At 33.4% G+C, this 16,514-nt stretch overlaps 1 protein-coding gene across 1 annotated transcript in view; it reads right to left on the bottom strand.

The window, feature by feature from the left end:
• LOC102803660 (aminopeptidase N-like) overlaps positions 1–16,514 on the bottom strand; it is a 104,530-nt gene that overhangs the window by 12,402 nt on the left and 75,614 nt on the right. The window contains exons 4-6 of the mRNA XM_085496638.1: positions 1,829–1,983; positions 1,614–1,727; positions 1,349–1,480 (exon numbers count right to left, since the gene is read on the bottom strand). Coding sequence (XP_085352764.1) covers positions 1,349–1,480; positions 1,614–1,727; positions 1,829–1,983 — 401 coding nt within the window. The remainder of the gene's footprint in view (positions 1–1,348; positions 1,481–1,613; positions 1,728–1,828; positions 1,984–16,514) is intronic.

Genomic DNA, 16,514 nt, shown 5'->3' with positions numbered 1-16,514 from the left:
CATGTTTATCTACTTCACTCCATGATCACCCACTTCATTCCATGACCACCTACTTCATTCCACGATCAGCTAGTTCATTCCACGATCATTCCATGATCATCTACTTCATTCTCGTTCACCTACTTCATTCCTCGATCACCTCTTCATTCCTTTATCACCTCTTCATTATATGATCACCTCTTCATTCTATGTTCACCTACTTCATTCCATGACCAGCTACTTCATTCCATGTTCACCAACTTCATTCCATGTTCATCTACTTTATTCCATAATCAACCACTTTATTCCATGATCACCTACTTCATTGCATGATCACATACTTCTTCTTATGTGCACCTACTTCATTCCATGTTCCAACTTAGTTATATCCAAACAATCCATACTTCATAGCCTACTTAATTATAATTTATCCTAATTCATTCCATGGTCTTCTACATACTTTCTGTTACTTCAGTCTTACCTCCTACATCTCTCTCCTGACATATTCATGACTTCCTACTACAAAAGATATTCTCTCACTCGATCACGTTATTTCATTCAATGTTATCTTATTTTGTTTCATACTCTCCTATTATTTCTATCTTCATCTATTTCATTCCACGTTCTCCAACTCCATGTCATATATATCTTATGTTTGTACTTATTCCCATACTCCTATTACATTAAACATCTATGTTTTACAACTGCATTCCGAATTCTCTTTACGTCATTCTATATTCCCTTAATTCATTCCATATTCTAGTACACCATTTAATGTTTTCCGCTTCAATGAATATCGTCCTGACTCCTTTCAATGGAGTTTATTTCGTTTTATCCTATTTCATGTTCTCTTTCTCCATTCTATATTTTCTTACTTTATTACATATTCGTTTACCACTAACATACTCCATTCCATTTTTTCCTATTAGACGTCAATTTTCTACCACTACATTACTTATTTTATCACTTAATTCCTTGTTATCCGAACGCATTCTATTTTTTTTTTAAATTTCATGTTTTTTTCGAAATCATTTTATGTTCTTCTACCTAATTTCATGTTCTACAACTTCATCACAAATTCTTCTCGTTATTACCCTACTGCATTCGGTGTTCTCTTAATACAATTTGGTCCATGTTCTACCTCATTATTCTTGAAACTCATACCATGTTTTCCAAATCCTTCTATGTTTTTATACTTTCTCACCCATGCTATTCCAAGTCATATTGCCTATTATATTAAACAGAATGTGACACATAATTTTCCAGACGCACTGTTATGTTTTTGTGTAAAAGATGGGAATCCCGATCGGCATATTCTTAATTAGTGTATTAATTAGTGTTGTACGTATTAAAACAGCGTCAACTTTACCTTACTGTATGTGATTGTATCAAACATTTCAAGTAAATTCCACCCTGCTTCTCTGATCAACGGTTTTGATGTAGTCGACCGAGAATCAGCAGTAAAAGCAGAGTCCATTGCTGATATCAGGAATTGGTCCCACTGTATTAAATCAAAGTAAGAAAGAAGCTAGAACACGTCCTAATGTCAGTGGGAATAACCACAGTACAAATCCGGCACGAACGGGCATTTCAGAGTAGCTATGAAATAATATGAAATTGAATTAAGATGTTACCATTTGCCATGTTGGTTCCACGAAATCAGCTCCGACGTATTCATTGAATGTCGCAAAGCCTTCGTTCAGCCAAATATGGTTCCACCAGTCCATTGTTACAAGATTACCAAACCACTAAAATTACCCAATCAAATAATAAATAAATTAGTTTTTGCTGGAAAGGGCGCTATGAATAACACAGTGATATATATTTGGCCACTATAATAGAAACTCACCATGTGCCCGAGTTCATGTGAAACTATAGTTGCTACGACTTCCTTTCGGCTTGGTGTGTTAACCTCTTCATCATAAATCATAGCAACTTCACTGTACAAAACCAACCCCCAATTCTCCATAGCACCAGCTAAGAACTGCGGTATAGCAACCATGTCTAAAACAAATCATGGAACATATATTAATTAAACGTCCAAGTAAAATGTTACTTGGGTAAAAGCTGGGATGTACAATATAGGAAGAGCAATCTTGCATAATATAATATCACATTGGTGGAAGCTGTTATGTACAAAATATGAAGAGCAATCTGCATAATATAATGACACATTGATGAGAGCTGTGATGTACAATATATGAAGAGCAATCTTGCAAAATATAATGTCACATTGGTGGAAGCTGTGATATACAATATATGAAGAGCAATCTGCATAATATATTGTCACATTGGTGGAAGCTGTGATATACAATATATGAAGAGCAATCTGCATAATATAATGTCACATTGGTGGAAGCTGCGATATACAATATATGAATAGCAATCTGCATAATATAATGTCACGTTGGTGGAAGCTGTGATGTACAATATATGAAGAGCAATCTGCATAATATAATGTCACATTGGTGGAAGCTGCGATATACAATATATGAAGAGCAATCTGCATAATATAATGACACATTGGTGGGAGCTGTGATGTACAATATATGAAGAGCAATCTGCATAATAAAATGTCACATTGGTGAAAGCTGTTATGTACAATGTATGAAGAGCAATCTTGCAGAATATAATTTCACATTGGTGGGAGCTGTGATGTACAATATATGAAGAGCAATCTTGCATAATATAATGACACATTAGTGGGAGCTGTGATGTACAATATATGAAGAGCAATCTTGCATAATATAATGTCACATTGGTGGGAGCTGTGATGTACAATATATGAAGAGCAATCTTGCATAATATAATGACACATTAGTGGGAGCTGTGATGTACAATATATGAAGAGCAATCTTGCATAATATAATGTCACATTAGTGAAAGCTGTGATGTACAATATATGAAGAGCAATCTGCATAATATAAATGATACATTGGTGGGAGCTGTGATGTACAATATATAAAGCAATCTTGCATAATATAATGTCACATTGGTGAAAGCTGTTATGTACAATATATGAAGAGCAATCTGCATAATATAATGACACATTGGTGGAAGGTGTGATGTACATTATATGAAGAGCAATCTTGCATAATATAATGTTACATTGGTGGAAGCTATGATATACAATATATGAAGAGCAATCTGCATATTATAATGTCACATTGGTGGAAGCTGTGATATACAATATATGAAGAGCAATCTTGCATAATGTAATGTCACATTGGTGGAAGCTGTGATGTACAATATATGAAGAGCAATCTGCATAATATGATGTCACATTGGTGGGAGCTGTGATGTACTATATATGCGGAAAGAATACGAGTAAATACGAATCAATAACTGTAACTAAATGTTCCCGATACAATATATGAAGAGCAATCTGCATAATGTAATGACACATTGCTGGAAGCTGTATTGTAAAATGTATGAAGAGCAATCTGCATAATATAATGATACATTGGTGAAAGCTGGGATGTACAATATATGAATAGCAATCTGCATAATATAATGACACATTGGTGAAAGCTGGCATGTACAATATATGAATAGCAATCTGCATATTATAATGACACATTGGTGGAAGCTGTGATGTACAATATATGAAGAGCAATCTGCATAATATAATGTCACATTGGTGGAAGCTGTGATGTACAATATATGAAGAGCAATCTTGCATAATATAATGTCACATTGGTGGAAGCTGTGATGTACAGTATATGAAGAGCAATCTTGCAGAATATAATGTCACATTGGTGGAAGCTGTGATGTACAATATATGAATAGCAATCTTGCATAATATAATGTCACATTGGTGGAAGCTGTGATGTACAATATATGAATAGCAATCTGCATAATATAATGTCACATTGGTGGAAGCTGTAATGTACAATATATGAAGAGCAATCTTGCATAATATAATAACACATTGGTGGTAGCTGTGATGTACAATATATGAATAGCAATCTTGCATAATATAATGTCACATTAGTGGAAGCTGTGATGTACAATATACGAAGAGCAATCTGCATAATATAATGTCACATTGGTGGGAGCTGTGATGTACAATATATGAAGAGCAATCTGCATAATATAATGATACATTGGTGAAAGCTGGGATGTACAATATATGAATAGCAATCTGCGTAATATAATGACACATTGGTGAAAGCTGGGATGTACAATATATGAATAGCAATCTGCATATGATAATGACACATTGGTGGAAGCTGTGATGCACAATATATGAATAGCAACCTGCATAATATAATGATACATTGGTGGAAGCTGTGATGTACAATATATGAAGAGCAACCTGCATAATATAATGTCACATTGGTGGAAGCTGTGATGTACAATATATGAAGAGCTATCTTGCATAATATAATGTAACATTGGTGGAAGCTGTGATGTACAATATATGAAGAGAAATCTTGCATAATGTAATGTCACATTGGCGGAAGCTGTGATGTACAATATATGAAGAGCAATCTGCATAATATTATGTAACATTGGTGGAAGCTGTGATGTACATTATATGAAGAGCAATCTTGCATAACATAATGTCACATTGGTGTAAGCTGTGATGTACAATACATGAATAGCAATCATCATAATATAATGTCCCATTGGTGGCAGCTGTGATGTACAATATATGAAGAGCAATCTTGCATAATATAATGACACATTGGTGGCAGCTGTGATGTACAATATATGAATAGCAATCTTGCATAATATAATGTTACATTGGTGAAAGCTGTTATGTACAATATATGAAGAGCAATCTGCATAATATAATGTGACATTGGTGGAAGCTGTGATATACAATATATGAAGAGCAATCTGCATAATATAATGTCACATTGGTGGAAGCTGTGATATACAATATATGAAGAGCAATCTTGCCTAATGTAATGTCACATTGGTGGAAGCTGTGATGTACAATATATGAAGAGCAATCTGCATAATATAATGTCACAGTGGTGGGAGCTGTGATGTACTATATATGCGGAAAGAATACGAGTAAATACGAATCAATAACTGTAACTAAATGTTCCCGATACAATATATGAAGAGCAACCTGCATAATGTAATGACACATTGCTGGAAGCTGTATTGTAAAATGTATGAAGAGCAATCTGCATAATATAATGATACATTAGTGAAAGCTGGGATGTACAATATATGAATAGCAATCTGCATAATATAATGACACATTGGTGAAAGCTGGGATGTACAATATATGAATAGCAATCTGCATATTATAATGACACATTGGTGGAAGCTGTGATGTACAATATATGAAGAGCAATCTGCATAATATAATGTCACATTGGTGGAAGCTGTGATGTACAATATATGAAGAGCAATCTTGCAGAATATAATGTCACATTGATGGAAACTGTGATGTACAATATATGAATAGCAATCTTGCATAATATAATGTCACATTGGTGGAAGCTGTAATGTACAATATATGAAGAGCAATCTTGCATAATATAATGACACATTGGTGGTAGCTGTGATGTACAATATATGAATAGCAATCTTGCATAATATAATGTCACATTAGTGGAAGCTGTGATGTACAATATACGAAGAGCAATCTGCATAATATAATGTCACATTGGTGGGAGCTGTGATGTACAATATATGAAGAGCAATCTGCATAATGTAATGACATATTGCTGGAAGCTGTATTGTAAAATGTATGAAGAGCAATCTGCATAATATAATGATACATTGGTGAAAGCTGGGATGTACAATATATGAATAGCAATCTGCGTAATATAATGACACATTGGTGAAAGCTGGGATGTACAATATATGAATAGCAATCTGCATATTATAATGACACATTGGTAGAAGCTGTGATGTACAATATATGAATAGCAACCTTCATAATATAATGATACTATGGTGGAAGTTGTGATGTAAAATATATGAAGAGCAACCTGCATAATATAATGTCACATTGGTGGAAGCTGTGATGTACAATATATGAAGAGCAATCTTGCATAATATAATGTCACATTGGTGGAAGCTGTGATGTACAACATATGAAGAGCAATCTTGCATAATATAATGTCACATTGGTGGAAGCTGTGATGTACAATATATGAATAGCAATCAGCATAATGTAATGTCCCATTGGCAGCTGTGATGTACAATATATGAAGAGCAATCTTGCATAATATAATGTCACATTGGTGGAAGCTGTGATGTACAATATATGAAGAGCAATCTTGCAAAATATAATGTCACATTGGTGGAAGCTGTGATATACAATATATGAATAGCAATCTGCATAATATAATGTCACATTGGTGGGAGCTGCGATATACAATATATGAAAAGCAATCTTGCATAATATAATGTCACATTGGTGGAAGCTGTGATGTATATTATATGAAGAGCAATCTTGCATAATATAATGTCACATTGGTGGAAGCTGTGATGTACAATATATGAATAGCAATCAGCATAATGTAATGTCCCATTGGCAGCTGTGATGTACAATATATGAAGAGCAATCTTGCATAATATAATGACACATTGGTGGAAGCTGTGATGTACAATATATGAATAGCAATCTTGCATAATATAATGTTACATTGGTGGAAGCTGTGATGTACAATATATGAAGAGCAATCTTGCATAATATAATGTCACATTGGTGGAAGCTATGATGTACAATATATGAAGAGCAATCTGCATAATATAATGACACATTGGTGGAAGCTGTGATGTACAATATATGAATAGCAATCTTGCATAATATAATGTTACATTGGTGGAAGCTGTGATGTACAATATATGAAGAGCAATCTTGCATAATATAATGTCACATTGGTGGAAGCTGTGATGTACAATATATGAATATCAATCTGCATAATATAATGTCACATTGGTGGAAGCTGTGATGTACAATATATGAAGAGCAATCTTGCATAATATAATGACACATTGGTGGAAGCTGTGATGTACAATATATGAATAACAATCTGCATAATATAATGTCACATTGGTGGAAGCTGTGATGTACAATATATGAATAGCAATCTGCATAAAATAATGTCACATTGGTGGGAACTGTAATGTACAATATATGAAGAGCAATCTTGCATAATATGATGTCACATTGGTGGAAGCTGTGATGTACAATATATGAAGAGCAATCTTGCAAAATATAATGTCACATTGGTGGAAGCTGTGATATACAATATATGAATAGCAATCTGCATAATATAATGTCACATTGGTGGGAGCTGCGATATACAATATATGAAGAGCAATCTTGCATAATATAATGTCACATTGGTGGAAGCTGTGATGTACAATATATGAAGAGCAATCTGCATAATATAATGTCACATTGGTGGAAGATGTGATGTACAATATATGAAGAGCAATCTGCATAATATAATGTCACATTAGTGGAAGCTCTATTGTAAAATGTATGAAGACCAAGCTGCATAATATAATGATACATTGGTGAAAGCTGGGATGTACAATATATGAATAGCAATCTGCGTAATATAATGACACATTGGTGAAAGCTGGGATGTACAATATATGAATAGCAATCTGCATATTATAATGACACATTGGTAGAAGCTGTGATGTACAATATATGAATAGCAATCTGCATAATATAATGTTACATTGGTGGAAGCTGTGATGTATATTATATGAAGAGCAATCTTGCATAATATAATGTCACATTGGTGGAAGCTGTGATGTACAATATATGAATAGCAATCAGCATAATATAATGTCACATTGGTGGAAGCTCTATTGTAAAATGTATGAAGACCAATCTGCATAATATAATGATACGTTGGTGAAAGCTGGGATGAACAATATATGAATAGCAATCTGCATAATATAATGACACATTGGTGAAAGCTGGGATGTACAATATATGAATAGCAATCTTGCATAATATAATGTTACATTGGTGGAAGCTGTGATGTACAATATATGAAGAGCAATCTTGCATAATATAATGTCACATTGGTGGGAGCTGTGATGTACTATATATGCGGAAAGAATACGAGTAAATACGAATCAATAACTGTAACTAAATGTTCCCGATACAATATATGAAGAGCAACCTGCATAATGTAATGACACATTGCTGGAAGCTGTATTGTAAAATGTATGAAGAGCAATCTGCATAATATAATGATACATTAGTGAAAGCTGGGATGTACAATATATGAATAGCAATCTGCATAATATAATGACACATTGGTGAAAGCTGGGATGTACAATATATGAATAGCAATCTGCATATTATAATGACACATTGGTGGAAGCTGTGATGTACAATATATGAAGAGCAATCTGCATAATATAATGTCACATTGGTGGAAGCTGTGATGTACAATATATGAAGAGCAATCTTGCATAATATGATGTCACATTGGTGGAAGCTGTGATGTACAATATATGAAGAGCAATCTTGCAGAATATAATGTCACATTGATGGAAACTGTGATGTACAATATATGAATAGCAATCTTGCATAATATAATGTCACATTGGTGGAAGCTGTAATGTACAATATATGAAGAGCAATCTTGCATAATATAATGACACATTGGTGGTAGCTGTGATGTACAATATATGAATAGCAATCTTGCATAATATAATGTCACATTAGTGGAAGCTGTGATGTACAATATACGAAGAGCAATCTGCATAATATAATGTCACATTGGTGGGAGCTGTGATGTACAATATATGAAGAGCAATCTGCATAATGTAATGACATATTGCTGGAAGCTGTATTGTAAAATGTATGAAGAGCAATCTGCATAATATAATGATACATTGGTGAAAGCTGGGATGTACAATATATGAATAGCAATCTGCGTAATATAATGACACATTGGTGAAAGCTGGGATGTACAATATATGAATAGCAATCTGCATATTATAATGACACATTGGTAGAAGCTGTGATGTACAATATATGAATAGCAACCTGCATAATATAATGATACTATGGTGGAAGTTGTGATGTAAAATATATGAAGAGCAACCTGCATAATATAATGTCACATTGGTGGAAGCTGTGATGTACAATATATGAAGAGCAATCTTGCATAATATAATGTCACATTGGTGGAAGCTGTGATGTACAACATATGAAGAGCAATCTTGCATAATATAATGTCACATTGGTGGAAGCTGTGATGTACAATATATGAATAGCAATCAGCATGATGTAATGTCCCATTGGCAGCTGTGATGTACAATATATGAAGAGCAATCTTGCATAATATAATGTCACATTGGTGGAAGCTGTGATGTACAATATATGAAGAGCAATCTTGCAAAATATAATGTCACATTGGTGGAAGCTGTGATATACAATATATGAATAGCAATCTGCATAATATAATGTCACATTGGTGGGAGCTGCGATATACAATATATGAAAAGCAATCTTGCATAATATAATGTCACATTGGTGGAAGCTGTGATGTATATTATATGAAGAGCAATCTTGCATAATATAATGTCACATTGGTGGAAGCTGTGATGTACAATATATGAATAGCAATCAGCATAATGTAATGTCCCATTGGCAGCTGTGATGTACAATATATGAAGAGCAATCTTGCATAATATAATGACACATTGGTGGAAGCTGTGATGTACAATATATGAATAGCAATCTTGCATAATATAATGTTACATTGGTGGAAGCTGTGATGTACAATATATGAAGAGCAATCTTGCATAATATAATGTCACATTGGTGGAAGCTATGATGTACAATATATGAAGAGCAATCTGCATAATATAATGACACATTGGTGGAAGCTGTGATGTACAATATATGAATAGCAATCTTGCATAATATAATGTTACATTGGTGGAAGCTGTGATGTACAATATATGAAGAGCAATCTTGCATAATATAATGTCACATTGGTGGAAGCTGTGATGTACAATATATGAATATCAATCTGCATAATATAATGTCACATTGGTGGAAGCTGTGATGTACAATATATGAAGAGCAATCTTGCATAATATAATGACACATTGGTGGAAGCTGTGATGTACAATATATGAATAACAATCTGCATAATATAATGTCACATTGGTGGAAGCTGTGATGTACAATATATGAATAGCAATCTGCATAAAATAATGTCACATTGGTGGGAACTGTAATGTACAATATATGAAGAGCAATCTTGCATAATATGATGTCACATTGGTGGAAGCTGTGATGTACAATATATGAAGAGCAATCTTGCAAAATATAATGTCACATTGGTGGAAGCTGTGATATACAATATATGAATAGCAATCTGCATAATATAATGTCACATTGGTGGGAGCTGCGATATACAATATATGAAGAGCAATCTTGCATAATATAATGTCACATTGGTGGAAGCTGTGATGTACAATATATGAAGAGCAATCTGCATAATATAATGTCACATTGGTGGAAGATGTGATGTACAATATATGAAGAGCAATCTGCATAATATAATGTCACATTAGTGGAAGCTCTATTGTAAAATGTATGAAGACCAAGCTGCATAATATAATGATACATTGGTGAAAGCTGGGATGTACAATATATGAATAGCAATCTGCGTAATATAATGACACATTGGTGAAAGCTGGGATGTACAATATATGAATAGCAATCTGAATATTATAATGACACATTGGTAGAAGCTGTGATGTACAATATATGAATAGCAATCTGCATAATATAATGTTACATTGGTGGAAGCTGTGATGTATATTATATGAAGAGCAATCTTGCATAATATAATGTCACATTGGTGGAAGCTGTGATGTACAATATATGAATAGCAATCAGCATAATGTAATGTTCCATTGGCAGCTGTGATGTACAATATATGAAGAGCAATCTTGCATAATATAATGACACATTGGTGGAAGCTGTGATGTACAATATATGAATAGCAATCTTGCATAATATAATGTTACATTGGTGGAAGCTGTGATGTACAATATATGAAGAGCAATCTTGCATAATATAATGTCACATTGGTGGAAGCTGTGATGTACAATATATGAAGAGCAATCTCTATAATATAATGACACATTGGTGGAAGCTGTGATGTACAATATATGAATAGCAATCTTGCATAATATAATGTTACATTGGTGGAAGCTGTGATGTACAATATATGAAGAGCAATCTTGCATAATATAATGTCACATTGGTGGAAGCTGTGATGTACAATATATGAATATCAATCTGCATAATATAATGTCACATTGGTGGAAGCTGTGATGTACAATATATGAAGAGCAATCTTGCATAATATAATGACACATTGGTGGAAGCTGTGATGTACAATATATGAATAACAATCTGCATAATATAATGTCACATTGGTGGAAGCTGTGATGTACAATATATGAATAGCAATCTGCATAAAATAATGTCACATTGGTGGGAACTGTAATGTACAATATATGAAGAGCAATCTTGCATAATATAATGTCACATTGGTGGAAGCTGTGATGTACAATATATGAAGAGCAATCTTGCAAAATATAATGTCACATAGGTGGAAACTGTGATATACAATATATGAATAGCAATCTGCATAATATAATGTCACATTGGTGGGAGCTGCGATATACAATATATGAAGAGCAATCTTGCATAATATAATGTCACATTGGTGGAAGCTGTGATGTACAATATATGAAGAGCAATCTGCATAATATAATGTCACATTGGTGGAAGCTGTGATGTACAATATATGAAGAGCAATCTGCATAATATAATGATACATTGGTGGAAGCTGTGATGTACAATATATGAAGAGCAATCTTGCATAATATAATGACACATTGGTGGAAGCTGTGATGTACAATATATGAAGAGCAATCTTGCATAATATAATGTCACATTGGTGGAAGCTGTGATGTACAATATATGAAGAGCACTCTTGCATAATATAATGTCACATTGGTGGAAGCTGTAATGTACAATATATGAAGAGCAATCTGCATAATATAATGTCACATTGGTGGAAGCTGTGATATAAAATATATGAAGAGCAATCTTGCATAATATAATGACACATTGGTGGAAGCTGTGATGTACAATATATGAATAACAATCTGATTAATATGATGTCACATTGGTGGAAGCTGTGATGTAAATATATGAATAGCAATCTGCATAAAATAATGTCACATTGGTGGGAGCTGTGATGTACAATATATGAAGAGCAATCTTGCATAATATAATGTCACATTGGTGGAAGCTGTGATGTACAATATATGAAGAGCAATCTTGCAAAATATAATGTCACATTGGTGGAAGCTGTGATATACAATATATGAAGAGCAATCTGCATAATATAATGTCACAATGGTGGGAGCTGCGATATACAATATATGAAGAGCAATCTTGCATAATATAATGTCACATTGGTGGAAGCTGTGATGTACAATATATGAAGAGCAATCAGCATAATGTAATGTTCCATTGGCAGCTGTGATGTACAATATATGAAGAGCAATCTTGCATAATATAATGACACATTGGTGGAAGCTGTGATGTACAATATATGAATAGCAATCTTGCATAATATAATGTTACATTGGTGGAAGCTGTGATGTACAATATATGAAGAGCAATCTTGCATAATATAATGTCACATTGGTGGAAGCTGTGATGTACAATATATGAAGAGCAATCTCTATAATATAATGACACATTGGTGGAAGCTGTGATGTACAATATATGAATAGCAATCAGCATGATGTAATGTCCCATTGGCAGCTGTGATGTACAATATATGAAGAGCAATCTTGCATAATATAATGTCACATTGGTGGAAGCTGTGATGTACAATATATGAAGAGCAATCTTGCAAAATATAATGTCACATTGGTGGAAGCTGTGATATACAATATATGAATAGCAATCTGCATAATATAATGTCACATTGGTGGGAGCTGCGATATACAATATATGAAAAGCAATCTTGCATAATATAATGTCACATTGGTGGAAGCTGTGATGTATATTATATGAAGAGCAATCTTGCATAATATAATGTCACATTGGTGGAAGCTGTGATGTACAATATATGAATAGCAATCAGCATAATGTAATGTCCCATTGGCAGCTGTGATGTACAATATATGAAGAGCAATCTTGCATAATATAATGACACATTGGTGGAAGCTGTGATGTACAATATATGAATAGCAATCTTGCATAATATAATGTTACATTGGTGGAAGCTGTGATGTACAATATATGAAGAGCAATCTTGCATAATATAATGTCACATTGGTGGAAGCTATGATGTACAATATATGAAGAGCAATCTGCATAATATAATGACACATTGGTGGAAGCTGTGATGTACAATATATGAATAGCAATCTTGCATAATATAATGTTACATTGGTGGAAGCTGTGATGTACAATATATGAAGAGCAATCTTGCATAATATAATGTCACATTGGTGGAAGCTGTGATGTACAATATATGAATATCAATCTGCATAATATAATGTCACATTGGTGGAAGCTGTGATGTACAATATATGAAGAGCAATCTTGCATAATATAATGACACATTGGTGGAAGCTGTGATGTACAATATATGAATAACAATCTGCATAATATAATGTCACATTGGTGGAAGCTGTGATGTACAATATATGAATAGCAATCTGCATAAAATAATGTCACATTGGTGGGAACTGTAATGTACAATATATGAAGAGCAATCTTGCATAATATGATGTCACATTGGTGGAAGCTGTGATGTACAATATATGAAGAGCAATCTTGCAAAATATAATGTCACATTGGTGGAAGCTGTGATATACAATATATGAATAGCAATCTGCATAATATAATGTCACATTGGTGGGAGCTGCGATATACAATATATGAAGAGCAATCTTGCATAATATAATGTCACATTGGTGGAAGCTGTGATGTACAATATATGAAGAGCAATCTGCATAATATAATGTCACATTGGTGGAAGATGTGATGTACAATATATGAAGAGCAATCTGCATAATATAATGTCACATTAGTGGAAGCTCTATTGTAAAATGTATGAAGACCAAGCTGCATAATATAATGATACATTGGTGAAAGCTGGGATGTACAATATATGAATAGCAATCTGCGTAATATAATGACACATTGGTGAAAGCTGGGATGTACAATATATGAATAGCAATCTGAATATTATAATGACACATTGGTAGAAGCTGTGATGTACAATATATGAATAGCAATCTGCATAATATAATGTTACATTGGTGGAAGCTGTGATGTATATTATATGAAGAGCAATCTTGCATAATATAATGTCACATTGGTGGAAGCTGTGATGTACAATATATGAATAGCAATCAGCATAATGTAATGTTCCATTGGCAGCTGTGATGTACAATATATGAAGAGCAATCTTGCATAATATAATGACACATTGGTGGAAGCTGTGATGTACAATATATGAATAGCAATCTTGCATAATATAATGTTACATTGGTGGAAGCTGTGATGTACAATATATGAAGAGCAATCTTGCATAATATAATGTCACATTGGTGGAAGCTGTGATGTACAATATATGAAGAGCAATCTCTATAATATAATGACACATTGGTGGAAGCTGTGATGTACAATATATGAATAGCTATCTTGCATAATATAATGTTACATTGGTGGAAGCTGTGATGTACAATATATGAAGAGCAATCTTGCATAATATAATGTCACATTGGTGGAAGCTGTGATGTACAATATATGAATATCAATCTGCATAATATAATGTCACATTGGTGGAAGCTGTGATGTACAATATATGAAGAGCAATCTTGCATAATATAATGACACATTGGTGGAAGCTGTGATGTACAATATATGAATAACAATCTGCATAATATAATGTCACATTGGTGGAAGCTGTGATGTACAATATATGAATAGCAATCTGCATAAAATAATGTCACATTGGTGGGAACTGTAATGTACAATATATGAAGAGCAATCTTGCATAATATAATGTCACATTGGTGGAAGCTGTGATGTACAATATATGAAGAGCAATCTTGCAAAATATAATGTCACATTGGTGGAAACTGTGATATACAATATATGAATAGCAATCTGCATAATATAATGTCACATTGGTGGGAGCTGCGATATACAATATATGAAGAGCAATCTTGCATAATATAATGTCACATTGGTGGAAGCTGTGATGTACAATATATGAAGAGCAATCTGCATAATATAATGTCACATTGGTGGAAGCTGTGATGTACAATATATGAAGAGCAATCTGCATAATATAATGATACATTGGTGGAAGCTGTGATGTACAATATATGAAGAGCAATCTTGCATAATATAATGACACATTGGTGGAAGCTGTGATGTACAATATATGAAGAGCAATCTTGCATAATATAATGTCACATTGGTGGAAGCTGTGATGTACAATATATGAAGAGCACTCTTGCATAATATAATGTCACATTGGTGGAAGCTGTAATGTACAATATATGAAGAGCAATCTGCATAATATAATGTCACATTGGTGGAAGCTGTGATGTACAATATATGAATATCAATCTGCATAATATAATGTTACATTGGTGGAAGCTGTGATGTACAATATATGAAGAGCAATCTTGCATAATATAATGTCACATTGGTGGAAGCTATGATGTACAATATATGAAGAGCAATCTGCATAATATAATGACACATTGGTGGAAGCTGTGATGTACAATATATGAATAGCAATCTTGCATAATATAATGTTACATTGGTGGAAGCTGTGATGTACAATATATGAAGAGCAATCTTGCATAATATAATGTCACATTGGTGGAAGCTGTGATGTACAATATATGAATATCAATCTGCATAATATAATGTCACATTGGTGGAAGCTGTGATGTACAATATATGAAGAGCAATCTTGCATAATATAATGACACATTGGTGGAAGCTGTGATGTACAATATATGAATAACAATCTGCATAATATAATGTCACATTGGTGGAAGCTGTGATGTACAATATATGAATAGCAATCTGCATAAAATAATGTCACATTGGTGGGAACTGTAATGTACAATATATGAAGAGCAATCTTGCATAATATGATGTCACATTGGTGGAAGCTGTGATGTACAATATATGAAGAGCAATCTTGCAAAATATAATGTCACATTGGTGGAAGCTGTGATATACAATATATGAATAGCAATCTGCATAATATAATGTCACATTGGTGGGAGCTGCGATATACAATATATGAAGAGCAATCTTGCATAATATAATGTCACATTGGTGGAAGCTGTGATGTACAATATATGAAGAGCAATCTGCATAATATAATGTCACATTGGTGGAAGATGTGATGTACAATATATGAAGAGCAATCTGCATAATATAATGTCACATTAGTGGAAGCTCTATTGTAAAATGTATGAAGACCAAGCTGCATAATATA

This window comes from Saccoglossus kowalevskii, chromosome 3 (assembly GCF_978046115.1).
Source record: "Saccoglossus kowalevskii chromosome 3, keSacKowa6.1, whole genome shotgun sequence".
In the NCBI taxonomy this organism is placed as follows: Eukaryota; Metazoa; Hemichordata; class Enteropneusta; family Harrimaniidae; genus Saccoglossus; species Saccoglossus kowalevskii.
The sequence above is the reverse complement of the archived record's forward strand: the minus strand, read 5'-3'. Positions and strand labels throughout refer to the sequence as shown.